This window comes from Haemorhous mexicanus, chromosome 2, assembly GCF_027477595.1.
Source record: "Haemorhous mexicanus isolate bHaeMex1 chromosome 2, bHaeMex1.pri, whole genome shotgun sequence".
Lineage (NCBI taxonomy): Eukaryota > Metazoa > Chordata > Aves > Passeriformes > Fringillidae > Haemorhous > Haemorhous mexicanus.
The window spans coordinates 105,097,799-105,112,847 of NC_082342.1; the positions used below are offsets into that span (position 1 = coordinate 105,097,799).

The 15,049-nt window shown below is 41.3% G+C and overlaps 1 protein-coding gene across 1 annotated transcript in view; it reads right to left on the minus strand.

Moving 5' to 3' along the window:
- Positions 1-1,359: 1,359 nt before the first annotated feature.
- VEGFD (vascular endothelial growth factor D) overlaps positions 1,360-15,049 on the minus strand; it is a 30,746-nt gene continuing 17,056 nt past the window's right edge. The window contains exons 2-7 of the mRNA XM_059839807.1: positions 14,232-14,442; positions 10,070-10,260; positions 7,515-7,663; positions 6,141-6,238; positions 3,558-3,753; positions 1,360-2,031 (exon numbers count right to left, since the gene is read on the minus strand). Coding sequence (XP_059695790.1) covers positions 1,905-2,031; positions 3,558-3,753; positions 6,141-6,238; positions 7,515-7,663; positions 10,070-10,260; positions 14,232-14,442 — 972 coding nt within the window. The 3' untranslated portion in view covers positions 1,360-1,904. The remainder of the gene's footprint in view (positions 2,032-3,557; positions 3,754-6,140; positions 6,239-7,514; positions 7,664-10,069; positions 10,261-14,231; positions 14,443-15,049) is intronic.

Here is a 15,049-nt window from a genome sequence, read left to right on the forward strand (position 1 = left end):
CATATACCTCTGGTGCTACCAGTTAAGTGTCAGGTTTGCCTCTGCAGCTCCCTGGCTTTCTGAGGAGTGTGCTAGAGGTTTAACTTACTGGCAACACAGCCATTTGGTCAGGGTGCCCCCAGATAAGATAGAAGTGATGGGGAAGTTCACTCACTCCTTTCACTCCCCCGTGAGCTCAGGGACCTCACCACCACACAGCTGTTTCAATTTAGAGCTTCTTGGAGGAGCAGGAGAGATGTAAGGGTGTGCTTGTGTTGCCAGGCTGCTTCACCTGCTGTTGCACTGGGATTGCCTTCCCCTTCTTGTCCATGCAGAGTTCATGCTGGTGGCACATGTCCTTCTCTGGAGGGGCACCCACAAGCAGGAGCCCAGTGCAGCCCAGGGGTAACCCTGCTGCAGGGGCTCCACCAGGGTGCTCACAGGTCAGACTGTGCTGCTCAGTCAGAGGATCTCAGGCCAGCTCACAGAGCAGGTAGCACAAACAGCCTGCAGGTATGTTTGCACAGACCTAGCTCCCAGCAGGCTTAGGAAACACTCTCAACACTCAGGATCAAATCCTAAATGCCTTACTGAGACTAAAGGCATGGTTAATTGTTTGGTGCTTTGTCCAGCCATTCAATCAATCTTACAGGATTTGGCTCTAATTTTACTATAAAGCAATCTGGTTTTTCTATATGAATAAAAAAAAAAAATCTTAGTTGCACATCAGAAATCCATTTCCTGTTCCCTGTGTTGTGTCAAATGTTCCATCTCTGTAGTATTTGTTCCATATACACTATTCCCTTTGTTCACAGTGCAGTGCAGAATTGGAGAATTCAGCAACTGGGAAAAAAATCATGCAGATGTCAAGACTATCACTTCCAGTTCAGGATTATTGCTCATAATATTTTCTCTGGAGTAGCTCACAGCAGACTTCAGTGGCTCAGAAAATAGTGCTGCCCTTTTCTGATCTGGTTAAAGCACTGTTACTCAGGCCTCACACTGGGGAGAGGAATTTCAGTGCAAAGGAGATATTTTTATTGCGTGGTAGGTTAAAAGGAAAACCATCTTCTAGTGAACAGTGCTTTTCCAAAAAATCACTGAAGAGTTAGTACTAGTGTGCTGTTATCCCCTTAGGAAGATTAACACACTACACCAGGAACAAATAAATAAATCACACATGCTCTCAGGCAGACATGGGGAAAAAATGCTTCTTTTTTATTGAAACTGTTGGGTCAAGTGACCTTGTTTTGACCTGGGCTTGGGCAGGAGCCAGTCCCTGTGGAACAAATGTAAGAAAACTGTACTTGAAATGGCTTTGGGTTTTTTTTTATTTTCTTTTTTTGGGCAGAGTTTTAAAAATAACAGAGAAAAATCAAGTCCACTCGAATAACTGATGTATTTATTTTCTTATATACACTTAAATATGGCACATCTGACAGTAGTTGTACAATAAACACAAAATGATAATCAAAGCTGAACAGTAGATCAAATAACTCAGTGCTGAACCTATTAGAAGCCAAATCCTGTACACTGAATTTCTGAAGAAAGTTTTACCCAGGAGCTGCATTAGCTAAGGATTCAGAGGCTAAGATTATCAAGTCTTAATTTCTGAACGACTGGCTGGAGACTGTGACTCTATTTCCAATACAGAGTTTCATCTTCCATAATGTGACACTGAACTGATACTTTCCAATCTTTCTTCCATGCAGACAGAAATTCATCAGCTGTTGTTACCTCTTAGAGAACAATTAGCAATGTCCCAGAGGATTCACTTGCAGTTAGTGATTACTCTAATAAATAAATGCAGACTGGATTAATTCTTCTGCTATTAATGTGCAAGATGTTCATGTTTACTATTGTTTGAAGGTCAGTGACAGCTACTTTGCGAAGCAGTGGATTTTCAAAGAATAGGGGAAGCTCAGTCAAGGAGTTTCTCTGCTTTGGGACCCATGAGAACCTCTCTTCTCCTTTGGACAACGACAATGCCTGGAACACACTGGTTTGGCAGTTGGGCATGTTCTGGGTTGGGATGGACATCTGTCTTCACAACTGTTTGATTAAGGAGAAAGAACACAAAAGGGAAAAGCATTTTAATATAAAAATTCTTCACTGTCACATTCCTCAAATTTTTCATCATTGAACACTGCAATGCTTCCTACACACTGTTTGGGAAAGTGTTGACATCCTATAGCAGAGGGAGACAAGAATTTGCTGCCTCACAATTTCTGTCTACAGCAACATGTCTTGCAGTGGTCCATTTGTCCAGATTCACAACTTAAGTGATGCTTTCCTTTCTTGAGGCCAGTGAAGTCCTGAAGGTAAGCACTGGAAAGTGCTGCCCTTGGACTCTGCAAAGTAGCTGATCTCACTTCATGATTCAGCTTTGCTCCTCCAGAAATACTGCATGGAAGTCTGGCATTAAGGTCCTGTGTCCAGATTACAGGCATTTCTAGAAGCCAAATTAATGTAAACAAATTATTACGTTGCTCTTCTCCCACCTGTCTGACACATATAAATAACCAATTCTTTCATGCTCATTTTTAACTCTGCTAATTGTTTTAGCTATTTTTATACTTTATATTTTGTGTTTGTCCTTGTTTTCAAAGCTGAACCTGAAGATTTAGCAAATGCTAATTCTTCCACAGCATCTTCCCTGTGAATGAACCTAGGTTCATTCACAGGGAAGATGCTGTGGAAGAATTAGCAGTGGAACCCTGTGGGTGACCACTCCATGAGCTACAGCTCTGCCAAGGTACCCAGGGAAACTGGATGCTGACTATCCTTATATAAACTTTGAGACTAAGCTGCTGCATGCTCCTGGGCCTCTACACGGGACCAAAGCTTTCTGTAAAATTAAAAAAAAAAAAACTAATCCAGGAAAACAGGTGTTTTAAGAGGGCATTTTCTATCTGAAATTTTACACAGAAACCTCAAAACTAATAATACAAACAGATTAGGGAAATTCATGGAGTATAGTCGCCCCAAAACCATTTTCCTGCTTCTCGGTGGAGTCAGAGCTGGTTGAGTAGATTTATATGTGTACAAAATTGCATTAGGTTTAGAAAATTACTTGCTCGGAGGACAAACTGGATAAGGAATGTGCTGTGTGCTCTGTGTGCAAATTTAGGGAGCCCGTGTCCCTAACCATCCATGAGATTGCCTTCAGCTGGCACAGAGAACAGCTGGAACAGGATGGGTTCTGCCTACCTACAAGTATCTGTATCTCATTGCAAAAACTAATATCTGTTGTAGTACAGTTTTAATCATCATTCCCTAAAAATTAGCAAAAAAAAAAAAAAAAAGTAGTAAGTATTGACACTTGAATAGTGGCCTTGTCCAGATTTCTTAAAAATACAAACAAACCTTAAATTCCTTTTATATGGGAAGTATTGTAAACATAATATCCATTTTTATTATTACTAATATCATTATCATTATCATTGTCATTAGTAGTAGCAGTATCTCCCTAACTTCAGCAAGGTATTTTATCCCAAGTGAACCTCCCAGACAATTAAGCACTTGCATCTCTAATTCAGCTCTTGCAGTGTAGACACTGAATGGCAAGCATCACTTACCTGCAGGTTTCAGCATGAAATATCTTGTGTTTTAGAGCACAGCTCTCCTGGCTCTCCCTGCACAAATAGCAGCTACAGTTCTCTTTACTTTGAAAGAAATCTGTGGGACACTTATGTCTACAGATGCATTCACAATTTTCTTCATCAAACTCCATATGTTGTCCACACATAGCCAGCTCAGCAAGAGGAGGGAGTCCTGCAATAGCACATACGTCATTTAGCAGTACACTCTACATGACTAAATCCTGCTTTTGAAGAGACTCTGTATGTTCCATATTCATTAGGACTCACACATGTACTTTCTGATAGATTCTAGACTTCACAATTTCTGTTGCAACTTCCTGTGCAGAAAAGGACTCAAGAGGGTTGCACTGATTATTTCACTTTATTCTAATACTGCTATTTCTTGTGGGTTGAACTTAGCACAAAAATATTTTGGGTGATGTATATTGCAAGAGCCCAGTGTATGCTTTGGAATGCACAAATATTTACTGGGCAGCAAGTTTTAAAAAGATAATCTGAAAAAGGGTTTAGTCTATCTCCATGACAAAAGGCACATCCATGCAAACTACCACACCCACCACATGTGCACTTCACTAGACAGTCACTGCAGCAATTTTTAAGCAGTATTGCTAAATCTATTAGGGGGCAAGCTGGCCTAGCACTTCAACAAGGAGCACATTCATATTTGTCAAAGATGAAAGAAAATACATTGTTTCAGAAAAAAAGCCAGAAGAGCCAAGGGAACTCACTGTCTAATATCTTCCCTGAAAATGCACATCTGGAGTACAATATGAAGCTAATCCTAGCAAAAAAAGAACACATTTTGTGAAAGCTTTATTAAAATGCAAGCAGCACATCCCTGGTTAAAGGTCATGGCATATAAGGTGTCATTGGGAAGGTAATTTCCTGTAGCTTTACAATTAGCTCTTGGATATAACCTATGGAATGTGAAATGTAACCTGTACCTCTGCCATCTGATCCCTGATCTCAGTGGCCAGCAAAGGCTTGCACCTTACTTGAAAGAAACTTTCATTATTATTTACTCAATGTTGAAAAACCAATATCTCAACAGAATAAAACCTAAGGCCTATTGAAAGCAAGGAGGGAGTCTGCCCCAAATTCTTGGAAGGCAAAGCCTTTCCTTTGGGTGATAAAACCTGGCATGTGTGGTGTTGAATGTTTTGATCTCACTTTGTTTCAACATCAAAGACAGATTTTAAGTTATTTTGTCCCAGCCACTTGCCAAACACAATGTACTTCAGAGAATATTTTTTCTGCGTAAGTATTGAGTGTATGTCAACAAAGGCCATAATTACACAAGCCACAGATTTTAATGCTCCAAGCTGACTATACAAAAGACTCTGAGTTAAGAGGATTCTGGCTATTCTCAGTCCTTCAGACTCAGTCTAACATAGAGTACTAATCTTTTCTGGACTGAAAAGTCCAACTTGTGTTTGACTGCCTAACCTGATGGTCAGAGGATCTTATCCAGAGTGAGAAAAGATCCAACAGAAACCACTATTCAAATTATTTCTTGCTTATTAATATTAGGAGACTGCAATCAGTAGACCAGTTCATGAGGTTGTTTGGCTTTATTTTAGTTTGCTAGTCTAGGAATTGCTTGCCAGATTAATTTATTGTTGTCTTGAGTAGTTATTCTCTTGCTGAATGTAGCTTAAAGCACAAAGGCAAGGTTTCCTTCTCTGTTTCCTCTAGTGCTATGATTGTGTTATTTTGACCAATGCAATTTCCTGAGAAAAATAATTTTTAAAAACTTTACACCGGATTTGGAGAAAATTTTATTTCTATTAATATTTATTGCTATTAAGTATGTTTAGACTTACTCAATTACCACTCAGGATATTCCTGCAATTTTCTTTGACAAAATAAAATTTTACAGGAGAAGCAGAGGAAGAAAGGCAGTTACTATTCTTCTACAAATTTTATCCTCCTCCATTTCCTTCCACAGAGCTGAAGAAGTATACACATATGCTCCTGAGTATGTAAGGTATATCTGTTTGAAAGATTCTTAAATAACTTAAGATTATCATTAAAAGTACTCAAATATTTTGAAAGGTTATATAACTTATTGCACTGACTACCACTAATGTGCAGGACTGGTTTTGTCATCTATTTGCTTATTAATTATTTTCTTAAGAACTAAAAATAAAATAATAATTTAAAAAATAGTACCTGCCCCATGCAATGTATTCTCGGGCATTTTTTTCTACAGTTAAGAAGATTTCCTAATGCCTGTCATAGAATTTAAGGCACATGCAAAATTAAAATTTGTACAGGATGCCTACTTCACAAAATCTTATAAATACTTTTCTATGTCCTACTCAAGTTGCTGATACAGAGGGAGTAAAACATCCAAGCAAAAAACTTGAGATGGGGGGAAGCACATATGTGTGTTTATTTTCAGGTGAGTTTTCACACCATAATCCAAGTCCATCTAGGGATGTGGGATAAAAACTTTAACTCTCTCAATGTAAAAAAAAAGTGAGAAGAAGACCAGAATGAGAGACAAAGAACTTGGAGAGAGTATGCAAAAGTGTCACTTTGTCATTTCATCTTTACCTTCTCTTCTGTTGGAGTGCTGGGTGTCTATAACACATTCACATTTGTCACTATCCCAGATCCATCCATTATGGCAAAATTTGTTGGTAAAGGGGCATCTAGAAGAAAAAGAAATTGAGACAGGAATTAAAAAAAGATAATTAGGGGCATCAGAGTAGCCATTTGGCAAAATGAGCTGCTGGTGTGCTGGGTCTGCCACCCATCCCACCTGAAGGCCTGGCATTACAGTGTGCATTACTGCTGCAAACAGAAGGGGTGGGGTCTGGGTGGTCCTGATGGCAGGGGGGAGCTCTCTGGCTCCCAATGACACAGGAAAGAATTTTAGCACCTATTTCAGATTACAGCCTTAGGAAAAAGCTACAGTTTTGCAGCTCCACTTTTCCATAAAACAGCTTTACCCCAGGCAGGGTGGTCTTTGCCCTGCAGTATTCATGTTGTGTAACTTTACTGAATTTTGCTTCTCTGCCAGAAGGTTCAGTTCCAGTTTAATTTGCCCATGCTCATGGATGCACAGGGAACTATTTCAATGTCAGAGGAACAGATTGACTTTCAGGCCCTTTGCTCTGGGAGGGAAACTCACAAACTGAAAAAAGACTGAGGTTCTTCTGTATTTGTCAAGAAGGAGTGTTCAGAGTGGCCAGCAGGCTGAGGGAGGGCTGGAGTGGCTTTGCTGAAATGACACCTCTCACCACCCCAATGTCCAACTCAAGGGCAGTGATGGGGATAAGCAGAATGCAGGGCTTGACAGAGATTTTCGAGCTGACTTCCAGTGAGTCACTCAAGCTATTTGAGTTTCTAGAGTCTTTGTTTATTTGTGTAGCCTTTTCTCACCAGGAGTACTAGTATTTTATGCCACATTTTGGAGTGAGATGTGAGGTCACTTTTCTCCTGTCCATGAGCCCGACAGACGCAAACCAAGACTGGATCAAAAAGTGAAAAGCCAGGATTCACACTGATTCTGACCCAACATGCCACAAAGTGTGGCACAGGGCTTTAGCTTGAGCACAGAACTACGTGTGCCCTGGCTAAATAATGCACAAGTAGAGTAGTTGTGTCAGGCTCAAAACGTCTATGCACACATTCTCAAATAGCTCCAGCAGAGCATAGTGCCAATATGAGCACTCTGGGTTTCTGCTCAAGAACCTAAATATCTTAGTGACCCCAGATGCTGCTGAACTGGCCATCAGTTTGTTGAATTCTGATGACCATTCACTTAAAATTGACATGGTTTGGGTGAACTTTCTAACCCTGAGTGATAACCAAGTTATTCAGAAAAACTATTGGGATAACAGAAAGAGAGTGGACCATTATAGCATGCAGATCAGGACAAAACAATTCCAATGTGTGTAGAAGTTTGCAAATGAGGGAACTTACCCATCTTCCTCTGGGTACTGGACAGATCTTCGTATGATGGTGTACTGCTGGCGCTGGGTGTTTGATGTACATTTACAGGCTGTGTGATTGGCAATTTTGATGGGCACAGGCTCAGGAACACTTGTCAAGGGAACCGAGATCTCAAAGAGCTAGATGGCACAAATAACATTTTTTTCCAAAATTGTAATCAGTAATTACTATTAATAATTAATTATTAAAATTTCAAAGAAAAATCTTGTATTCCTTGCCACCATTTTCCCTACCCTTGCTCTTATCTAGAGATAATTACCATAAATCTAAATGAGCAGAAGTGCACTAGGGGTTTTGAAGAGTAAGCAGTGCCCACCAAGCTAAGAACTTGCCAAAATGGGAATCCTAGTGCTGTATTGCAGCTATTAAACACCCAAGACTACTCAAAATTATTTGCAAGCGAACACAAAAACCTCTTTTGGATGCTATGGCCAAATGGGAAAGAGGTAGGTGTTGAGAACTTTGTCTTTGGTTGTACCATCAGTTGAGTCTCTACTACTTACAGAGACCTATTTAACTGTCCTTGGGTATAATCACAATATGCATCTTTAGGGACCTAACTTAACCCCCACAGCTTCCTCAGAGAGGGAAGAAACAGGAGTAAATAGAGGAAAGCTGATTCTGCTCCAGCTGGGTTTCTGCAGGGAATCATCCTGGAACTGTCTCTCTGTTGACTATAGCAGGAGCTGAAGGAGCAAAGCAGCCTGCTTTCAGTGCACCCAGAATGTTAAGAGTGATCTCTGAGTAGGCCTGAGGATGCTCTGGTTCCTTGGGCAGCTCTGTGTAGGAGCTGATGAAGGGATCCACACTCCCTCTGCTCCTCAAACCAGCTTCCTTCCCATGGAAACCAAAGCGCTGGGCACATCTTGGTGTGCCAGCATGTCTTGGCTTAAAGCTGCATCCACCTGCAGGGCCTGAGTATTCCTAAGCAGACTGCTTAGGCATTAAAACTTACAGTTGCAGTGTCTAACTTTAGGTGGCATCAGTATCCTTCAGTTGATATTTTATACCAAGGGAAAAAATCCTCTCACTAATATGGGAATATGGAAATATGGAAATAATTCCATTAGATGAATAAATCTGAACTGATGGTGGTGTATCCAGAAATGGAACTTAGCTGGGGACTTTTGAGGGAATGCTTATTTTGAAGGATGCTAAAGGAATGTTACACTTTGCAAAACTGCAGTTTTTCAACAAACTTATGAACTGCTGCTCAGAAAGCACATAAATAAATAAATACTTCCTAGCCTGACCTAGCCTAGCTCCCTGAGATGATCAGATGTCTTTTGTGGGTGGCCAACAGCTCATAACAGCTTTCTCCTTCTGGTGTGGAATGAAAGCAACTAATGAGCATTGACGCAAGAAGGACAGGCCCTGATTTATTTTACTCCAGCTATATTCCAGTACGACCAGACACAGTGGAATTACATTCCAACAAACACAAAATAAATACAGAAGTGAGTTGGACCTGTTCCCCACAAGGGCTTCAATTTTCTTTTTGAAACAATTGCCCTTGATCTCATGATTTAAAGAAAAGGCTTTTTCATAAGTAGAATATAATTTATTATGCCAAGTGAAATAGGCATGCACAAGATGAAGGTTTATCAAAGAGGACCGTTGTCCTGTGCTTCATCTGTGGGTATGAATCATAGAATCATAGAAAGGCTTGGTAGGAAGGGACCTTCAAGATCTGTTCCAACCCCTTACCCCCTCCCATGGGCAGGGGGGCACCCTCTAGACCAGATTGCTGATGAACAATGGATGGTTTCAGCCACAGAGTGGATTGAAAGTACTAAACTTGGAGCTCTGCTCAGTCACCCACTGATATCTCTGTCGATATCCCACAGCCTCTCTTGGGAGTCTACAGAAAGAAGCTGTCTGGCTACTCTATGCTCAGTTTTTGGGACTGGTCATTAAAACTTGGGTATCGCCTGTTGGACCTATTTAGTAATTGACTACTGGTTTATGCCTTTCTTTCCCTAAGAGGTGTGTGAATTGGGACATTCAGATCCTGAGGCATGCTAATCAAGAGCATCTGGTCCCTCCTGATGAATATGTCTCCTTATTTAGCTTGCAAAATTGGACATCCAAAATTATTAGCCAGCCTTCTTGGTATGGATGATAATGTTGAAATGCAGTGATCCAACACAACAAAATTTAATGGGGTTAAACCTTGGATACAGAGGATTCCCAGGAGACAATGATCTCAAGGGGTCCCCAGTCCAAGTGACAATGTATTAAAGAAGGAACAAACTTCTGGTCATCATGAGCCTGCATTCACTTTCTCAGGACCTGATTTTCCATCTCTACACATATATAAACAATTTTTAATAATGCAACATGAATGTAAAATGCTATTGCACACTCCTGCATTCACTCCACATGGATAAAGAATTAATTCTTCTGTTTGTTATGATAGTGCAGACAGATCTTTCATAACAGGATCTCATAAACCAAACATCCTCCTCCCCCTCCCTTTTTGGTGAGCCAGGGTAAAAAGAAAACAGATGAATAGCCTCATTTACCGTTTTTGACACGTAAGTTGTACTTGTATTCATGCAGCTGAGACTCTCCTCGTTGCAGCAGCCTCCACATCTGAACACATTCACACAGGGAGGCTTGAAAAATTTGTTGGTCGTTGTACCCAGTTCTTTGGCAACTTCCACACAGGTTTCCCTTGGCACACACTGAGTCTTTTGCCATTCTTCATCTATGACTGGAGAAAACAGCATTTTTATGAACAATCATGGCAAAGCTAAACCTCTTGATTAGTGAAGCAGAATCATTATATAAATAAAAATGAAGTGCTGGCAAGCCTTTTGCACTTACTTGGATCAATTTGCACTTATTTGGATCAATCTAAGGACCAGAGGGACTCTGAGTGCAAAATTATCCCATAACTTACACCAGCTGCACTGGCAGAGAGGTTTTTGCATTTATCTGCCTTTAGCTTTCAATGCAAATGACCAAAATTTCTTCTAATTCCAGCAGATCAGGTAGAGCTGCATTGATTTCCCTTAGCTGAGAGTCCCCAGCTCCACAGTGTCTGTCTGACCAAGCTGCCCCACACCCTGTTCCCCTTTGCTCCTGGGGAGCCTTTCCTGTTGTCACTTTATCCTCTCTCTGAGTGTACCCCACCACGGACTCAGCAGGGCCTGGGCCTTGGTGCAAAAGCACATTAATGATTGCCAGATTCTGGTCAGAGGGTTTGAGTACTCCTGGTGGATGTCAGCCAGAGAGCACAGTTTCCAAAATGCCCAGTGAAATCCAAGACAAACAGTCTCACACCTCAGCACCACCAGGGGGTTCAAGCTGAATAACAGCAATATGAATTCAAGCCTGAGTCATCTATTCAGAACACCATGGCATCTTTCAAATTCTGAATTGCTGTGGACTAGTAGACTAGGCTTGACTGATTTGTCAAATTCTGACTGTGAGAAGGAATAATGCATTAACTGCCTGAGCCAGACAGAGAAAAAAGTGACATTTACCTAATAAACATAATAGAGTCTTGAGCTTTCTCAAGAGGTGGCTCTCCTTTTTCTGCCTTTTGCTTACTTGATTCAAGTTATGGAATTGCTCATGAGTCATCAATGCTTATGCTTAAATTCTTCCTAAAATGATGAAAAACATTTTTCTTCTTTAGCCCTTACATCAGGCTTGGGAAAGATGAAAAGCAACTTTTAAACTATTAAAAAAATGCTCTCTCTTCCAGTGCAGTTCACCTCCCTACTATTGTAAAAGCAGTTCCTACATTTACAGTGAAGTTGTGAGAAAAAAGAAACCTTGGAATCCTTTTAACCTACAAGCTATACCTCGCCTTCAGGTGAAGATCTGTTTTTCTCATTCCTGACTTTCCTTTTGTTATTTTTACCTTTTTCTTAAACTTTGTATATTTAAATAACTTTTTTTATTCCTGAAAAGTCCTTCAACATGGTTGATTTGCTCCGTATTTCAGTCACAGAAAGTACAAGAAATAAGAGTTTGATGTCTGAATTGTGAAGAAGAGGCATAAATTAAGAGAAGAATAATCATTAAAATCAATAGAATTTTCTACAGTAATGTTAGTTCTATCAACACACCAATCTAATCCTAACATTAAAATAGAAAATAGAGTGTTTTCCAAACTCAATGTATGTGCATGTGGTCACTTCAGATGTCACTTCAGTGAGCATAAGCAGCGATGACCTTTCCAGCTGCACACATCCTCTCTTTATTAACCACTTCTTTAGCAGAAGGGCTGCTACAGGAACCGGCTGCCAAGCAACTGAGTGTCACACCTTGTTCATCTTGTCACCCTGGTCATTTCTGAGGCCAAGCACAGAGCAGTTTCTGAGAAATTTGTCTGTGATGCAGTCTCCAGCTTGAAAGTTCTGCAGTCCTTAGTGCTGGGCAGCTCAGGGGAGACCATGGTTACATGAAGTGACACAAACTTTCAGTGAATTCATTGTTAAAGCTTTAGAAAGGAGGAGCAAAATCCTGAATTTTCCCCTGGTGCAATTTGTAGTGCTGTGGAAGATACTCTAGTGAAACAAAGACAAGTCTTGACCCAGCCTACTCATCAAAACATTTTATTAAAACAAAACAGATGCATTTGGCAGAAAGGTCACTGTTTAACGACTGAAAAGGGTGTGGGAAAGAAATACATGTTTATGGGCTTGTGTTTTTTTAAAAGGAGCTTCAGTACCTTGAACATGTTAATATATTAGAACAAAAGTACTTGCTGCCCTGGGATAATTCCACTTTGAATGGAAGAATGGCCAGCCCCAATGGGCTTTTTTTAACTTGAATTTCAGCACCTTGACTTTTAATGAGAAAGCTGACATCTCTGTGTCTGAATTTAGACTTTCAAAGGGAAAATTGCAAGCAACTTAATAGCTGTTCCAAGCAGAAAACTTTATCAATATGACCATAGTATAATAGAACCACAGAACAGTTTAGTTGGGAAGGGACCTTAAAGATCATCTAACTCCAACCCCTCTGCTGTGGGCAGGAACACCTTCCTCTAGACCAGGATGCTCAGTACTCAATCCAGCCAGGCCCTGAACACTCCCAGGGATGTGTCATCCACATCTTCTCTGGGCAAACTGCTCCAGGGTCTTCCTAATATCTAATCTAAACTTCCCCTCTCTTAGCTTCACTACATGCCCTTGGGAAAGTCCCTCTCCAGCTGTCTTGCAGCTCCCTCTTAGATACTGGAAGGCTGCAATTAGATCTCCATGGAGCCTTCTCTTCTCCAGGCTGAACAGCCCCAACTCTCTTAGCCTGACTTCATAGGAGAGGTGCTCCAGTCCTGTGACCATCTCAAATAATTCACAGCACACTAAATGTCGTACTGACCTTATTATCTGAATATTATTTACGTTGTAAATATTGAGTTACAGTATTCTGCCATTGAAAAATGCCCATTTCAATGTTCCCTGCCTCAGTAACATTTAATAACATCTCCTTTTGTCATGCTGTTTTGATAAAAGGGATGCTTTAGTTTTGCAGAAATGTTGGTGTTCACTAAATGAGCAACAGTGAGTAGAGGATTACACCACTTGACTCTGGGTACTCCTAATAACTCTATGGATTTTTAATGTTTTTGAGTAGTATTACAAGGGTATGTAAGCAAAATGTTTATCACTATTAAAAGCTGTCTTAATTGTTCTTCATGTGTGTATTTATTTTAACTTTTTTTCTGTACAAAATTTCTGTGAAAAGCGTAAAGCTGTGCCTGTGATATGAAAATGCTCTTCAGACAGGCACTTGTATACACATTTCTGTGTTGTAGCTCAGAGAAGCAATTTAAGGCCTTTGTTCAGACATAATTTATCTGAGTAATGGTGTGTGAATGTGGCTGGGGTTGTTGCAAAAGTGGAATTGGAACAGGATCAGTAATATCTGATTTCCCAAAAGGCAAGTGATATGATAATATCACAGCAGGATAAAGACAACAGAGATTATCTCAGCCTGTCCTTCATTAGGCTACAGTTTAGCTTTGCTGTAGGATGTCCATTTGCTGGACCAAAATATAGTAACTGATCCTTTTTTTTTCATCCATGAATATGTAATACCTCTTGAGCATCACAGCTACAAGGAGCAATATTCATACTTGCTCCAGATGGAAGGAGTAGGTTGTGATTCTCCACTTTTAGTTTCTGGTTGGTTGCCTCGAGGTTTTCTCTTCTCTGGAGAAACTTTCTCAAAAAGATCAAGGTTAGGGCAACACCTTCTTTCTCTCAATTCCCACACAGACACTGCTGCTGGTGCAGTGCCTTGTATCAGAGCACACCTAATAAAAAAAAGGATTTCCATGCCTGCAGTAAAGTTTATTCATTTCTGCCTGCAAGCAAGTTCTGAAATGTAGCACAATGCTGCTCTCCAGCCCCTCATCCAGTCATTCTGACCTGGTTTTTGTACATCGACTTCTCTTTCTGTTGTGCACTGACAAATCCCTGAAGAGTCCATCTTCCCTTTGGAGAGTATGCAGAGGAAATAAGCCTGATTTGGCCCCAGAATAGGCAGGTGTACTCAGGCTGTGGTCTGACACGTTTTCATACAAACTAATTGTCCAGAAATGCCCTGTTGTTTCTAGTATGGGTATATTCTAGGAAATCCCTTACCTCCTTCACAGTTTACTGCACAAGAATCAGGGAGGGGCCTTGAAGCTGAGACCAGACTTGGCCACAAACCTGCACCTACCTTTCAGTGTGTCAATGTCATAGAAAGCAGCAGCAAATCTGGTAGAGCGATGTGAAGCAGAGCGGGAGTCTAGGTTGGCCAGGCTCTTCAGCTTTAGCCTGCATTTCCACAGCTTCCAGTCCTCGGAGTGAGTGATGTGAAGCAGCTCTTCCAGGCTGGATGCTCTCCTGATCTGCTGTTCTGACCGCTCCAGGGCTGACAGAGATGTCCTCTGGAAGGAAAGGGGGAGGTCAGAAAGGCAGTACTTCACAGCCCGTCCCCAGTGCAGCACGTGGAGCACTTGTACCAAGGGCAGCACAGTACTGAGGACATCTGAGTGTGCCTGGGAAAACAGCAGCACACAGAGCTGTCCCAGGCTTTGAGAGTGCCCAGCACCAGACTTATCTGCAGGATTTGTGCCCACATAGATTGGGAAGGGGAGATGCCCACTTCTTCACCCTCTTCATCACAGCCCTCAGAACTATTTGACAAATGCAGACTTTACTGTGTCCCTGGCAGACGCTGGTCATGTCACTGCAGTGCCTGAGCTGGCCAGTGGTGCCAGAGGGAATACCAGGTCACCCTACAGTTAACCTGACTCAGTTCAGCTGGTGAGCCCAGCCCATGTGCCTCTGCAACCAGCCACCTCGAGTGCCAAAACTCTGCTTCCAGCCAAGAGACACCACTGCAGGGTCAGTTGAGACAGCTGGAAGCTGCACAAAGTACAAGGGCAAATCCATATGGCAGGCAAGCACATCATCCAACATGCTGCAAAGTACAGGGTGCATCTGCCATCTCCCACTGTGACTACACTTGGGTCCAGCTCATGTCCAGCCTCA